This window comes from Mandrillus leucophaeus, unplaced genomic scaffold (assembly GCF_000951045.1).
Source record: "Mandrillus leucophaeus isolate KB7577 unplaced genomic scaffold, Mleu.le_1.0 Scaffold1, whole genome shotgun sequence".
Lineage (NCBI taxonomy): Eukaryota > Metazoa > Chordata > Mammalia > Primates > Cercopithecidae > Mandrillus > Mandrillus leucophaeus.
The window spans coordinates 9,123,440-9,126,991 of record NW_012098097.1 but is presented as its reverse complement, the minus strand read 5'-3'; the positions used below and the strand labels follow the sequence as shown (position 1 = coordinate 9,126,991).

Sequence of the window (3,552 nt, the reverse complement as noted above, 5' to 3'; positions counted from 1 at the left end):
TTTTTTTTTTGAGACAGAATCTCACTCTGTCACCCAGGCTGGAATGCAGTGGGCGTGATCTCAGCTCACTGCAACCTCCGCCTCCTATGTTCAAGCGATTTTCCTGCCTCAGCCTCCCAAATAGCTGGGACTACTGGCTGGTGCCACCATGCTTAACTGATTTTTGTATTTTTAGAAGAGTCGGGGTTTTGTCATGTTGGCCAGGCTGGTCTTGAACTCCTGACTTAAGGTGATCTGACCGCCTTGGCCTCCCAAAGTGCTGAGATTGCAGGCGTGAGCCACTGCACTGGCCTCTCAAATTTTCTTTATTTCCTTTGATTTAATTCTTGGGCTGGGATCCTCTGTCTTGGACGTGTGGTTTTGTACTGCACTGACTTTGGAATCAGTAGCCAATCCCTTTCCTCGTACTCCTTGCTGACTCCGGAAAAATGGAAATTAACAAGAATTATAAAGTAATACAGAAAGGGACAGTGCTCCCATCTATGATTAAGTGCACGCAACTAATTCATACTTAAGTTTTTTTTTGTCTCCTTTCCTTGCTCTATTTAAATTGCTGATTCTCTCACACCTGATGACTCTTCTCTCAAATGCCCATCCTTGATATTTCCTCGAAGTTTTGTGCACCGAGGGCGGCCTGAGCCTCTGGATCTTCACTTGGGCATGTTCCTGCCCACCTTGCTTCACCAGGCAACTGCGGAGCAGCAGGAGCGCTTCTTCATGCCCGCCTGGAACTTGGAGATCATTGGCACTTATGCCCAGACAGAGATGGGTCATGGTATGGAGTATTCAGTCTACCTTCTGGGTTGGGCGGGCCCCTGTGAACTTACCATGTGTGGAGTGCCCACCATGTACCATCGATGGCGTGTCGATGTTCTGTGGTCTGTTTAAATGAGCTCTTTTTGCAGAGTTCAGGTTTTGGTATAAACACTGCTTTGGTCAGTGGGAGTTAAAGGCTATCATAGTGATAAAACGATTGTCTTTTTTATGCCATAGTTCCCCTTCAGAGGGTCAAGAATTACAAGTCAGGTCTTATTTGCCAAGTGGCTTTCAATGTTACTGAGGTTGTATGGAATCTGTGTGCATATACAACTCAAAACTGTTTTTTTCTTCATTACTATCTGATTACCTTTGTTACTGGTACCTTGATGAACTTGTACAAGTTCCAGAAGAAACACAAATAATAGTTTGTGTACCCTGTACCCTTGGATTTGCTTGAGGGAAATGAGTAGCTTATAACTGAAGTGTGTGACATTTTGTGCCTTGGAGTTATTTGTACTTTGAGTCAGTCAGTAGTTCTACAAGTGACTTGACTGCAGAGTAAAAAAAACAAGATAAGCCAAACTTGGCAGGCATTTGGTTTCAGACACTATCTCCACCTTTCATTGATCTTTCCATCCCCCACCTGCTTTCTTCATGCACCTGGGTGGGCTGGAGGTGGCCGCTGTTCCTCTTTGTATCTGCTCTGAATTGAATCCATGTTTGCCATTCATTTGCTTAGGGCTTCTCTTTTTCTGCTGTAATATTTCAGAAAAACTGGTCTAGTGTGTATTTGCCACTTGCTCCTTATTTCTGTACAGCTGCTGCTTTTTATTTGGTGCTGAATAGTATTTTACAGGATTTTCATGAGACTCCAAGTGGAATACTATTTGTTTCAGTTGTGCTTTTGAAAACATTTCGTCCTTATTTGTTCTGTTTAATGTTATCTACTCTTCTGTAAAAGCTGCTTTTTTGATGAAAGATGTCTGTGAAAGTTGTGGATTGCACGTAAGTTGGTTATTCAACTTGGAAGCTTCTAAATGTTTCAAAGTGTGTTTAATGAGGTCTAGCATTATGAAAGCAGATAGGTAAAAGGTTCCCAACATTTGCTTTAGTCAGTAGTTTTGTAGAGACTGCCACCTAGAACATTTTTCTATAACTCTTTTCAAATAGTTTTGGTATATTTATGTTAAGATTTGAAACATAAGACCCTATCTATCCCAGTACACATAAGAAACTGGAAACTCTTCCTTGCTGCATTAATGAACCAGCTAGGACTAAGTTAGGCCTGCTATTAGAAATCTGTAGGGTCAACTGAGACCTTATTATTGGACCTTTTTAGGAATTTTTTGAAGTCACATTCCAGGTCATTTCCCCAATAATGGTTATACTTTTATACTTTATTTATTTATCTATTTATTTTGAGACGGAGTCTCACTCTGTTGCCCAGGCTGGAGTGCGGTGGCACAATCTTGGCTCACTGCAACCTCTGCCTCCTGGGTTCAAGCAATTCTCCTGCCTCAGCCTCCTGAGTAGCTGGGACTACAGGCGCATACCACAATGCCTAGCTATTTTTTGTATTTTTAATAGAGACTGGGTTTCACCGTGTTAGCCAGGATGGTCTCGATCTCCTGACCTCATGATCCACCCTCCTTGGCCTCCCAAAGTGCTGGGATTACAGGCGTGAGCCACCACGCACAGCCATACATTTTTAATTTATAAGAATTTTGGCTGAAATGTCTTCCTCTCACATGTTATCTTATTCTTCTCATTAGTACAGAATTCGAGAATGTTGAATTGGTTTGGTTAACACAATACATATGAGTTGAAATTGGCATACTTGCAACTCAGAGATGGGTTTAAAAAGACAGTTAACATCCCTGTTAAATTCATATATTGTGATCTTAAAAATGTGATTCTAAGTTGCCTTTATATTTTCTTTCAGTTGCTGTAAATAAATGTAACAAATCAAATACAGAAATGGAACATGCATGGCACTTAGATTTTCAACTTAATGGAAAACCATCAGATAGCATGGGAAATTCAGTGTCTTGGTTGTCAACCAGTTGTAGCTCATCTATTGGTGTTTTTTGTTAGATTTTGTTTTTCTCTGAGATATAAGAGTTTAAAGGACTGTGTAGGAAATTTTTCCTTGTGCGTATTTTTTTCCCCATCTCTTAACTGAAGTCAGTGTAATTTATCTCCTTAGGAACTCACCTTCGAGGCTTGGAAACCACAGCCACATATGACCCTGAAACCCAGGAGTTCATTCTCAACAGTCCTACTGTGACCTCCATTAAATGGTGGCCTGGTGGACGTAAGTGAATTTTTCATCATTTATTGGATGTTTTGAAGGTTTGTCATGAGATTTTGCTTAGAATGTAGAGCTTTTATGAGAACGTCGGCCAGGCTTGGTGGTTTCACGCCTGTAATCCTAACACTTCAGGAGGCTGAGGTGGGTGGATCACTTGAGGTAAGGAATTCAAGACCAGCCTGGTTAATATGCTGAAACCCTGTCTCTACTAAAAATACTAAAATTAGCTGGGTGTGGTGGTGCACACCTGTAGTCCCAGCTACTTGGGAGGCTGAGGCAGGAGAATCACTTGAACCCGGAAAGATTGCAGTGAGCCAAGATTGTACCACTGCACTCCAACCTGGGCATCGCAGCAAGACTCTGTCTCAAAAACAACCCAACAAACAATATATGTGTGTGGTTGTGTGTGTGTGTGTGTGTATGTGTATGTGTGTGTGTGTGTATAGACAGAGAGAGGTGTGTGTGTGTGTGTGTGTGTGTGT

General features: G+C 41.7%; 1 protein-coding gene across 4 annotated transcripts in view; it reads left to right on the top strand.

The window, feature by feature from the left end:
* Positions 1–3,552, top strand: part of ACOX1 (acyl-CoA oxidase 1, palmitoyl) — a 40,350-nt gene that overhangs the window by 18,849 nt on the left and 17,949 nt on the right. For 3 of the 4 annotated variants that reach the window (XM_011981835.1, XM_011981757.1, XM_011981996.1), the window contains 2 exons: positions 615–775; positions 2,966–3,073. In XM_011981835.1, coding sequence (XP_011837225.1) covers positions 615–775; positions 2,966–3,073 — 269 coding nt within the window. The remainder of the gene's footprint in view (positions 1–614; positions 776–2,965; positions 3,074–3,552) is intronic. The other variant, XM_011981920.1, reaches the window with a different exon arrangement.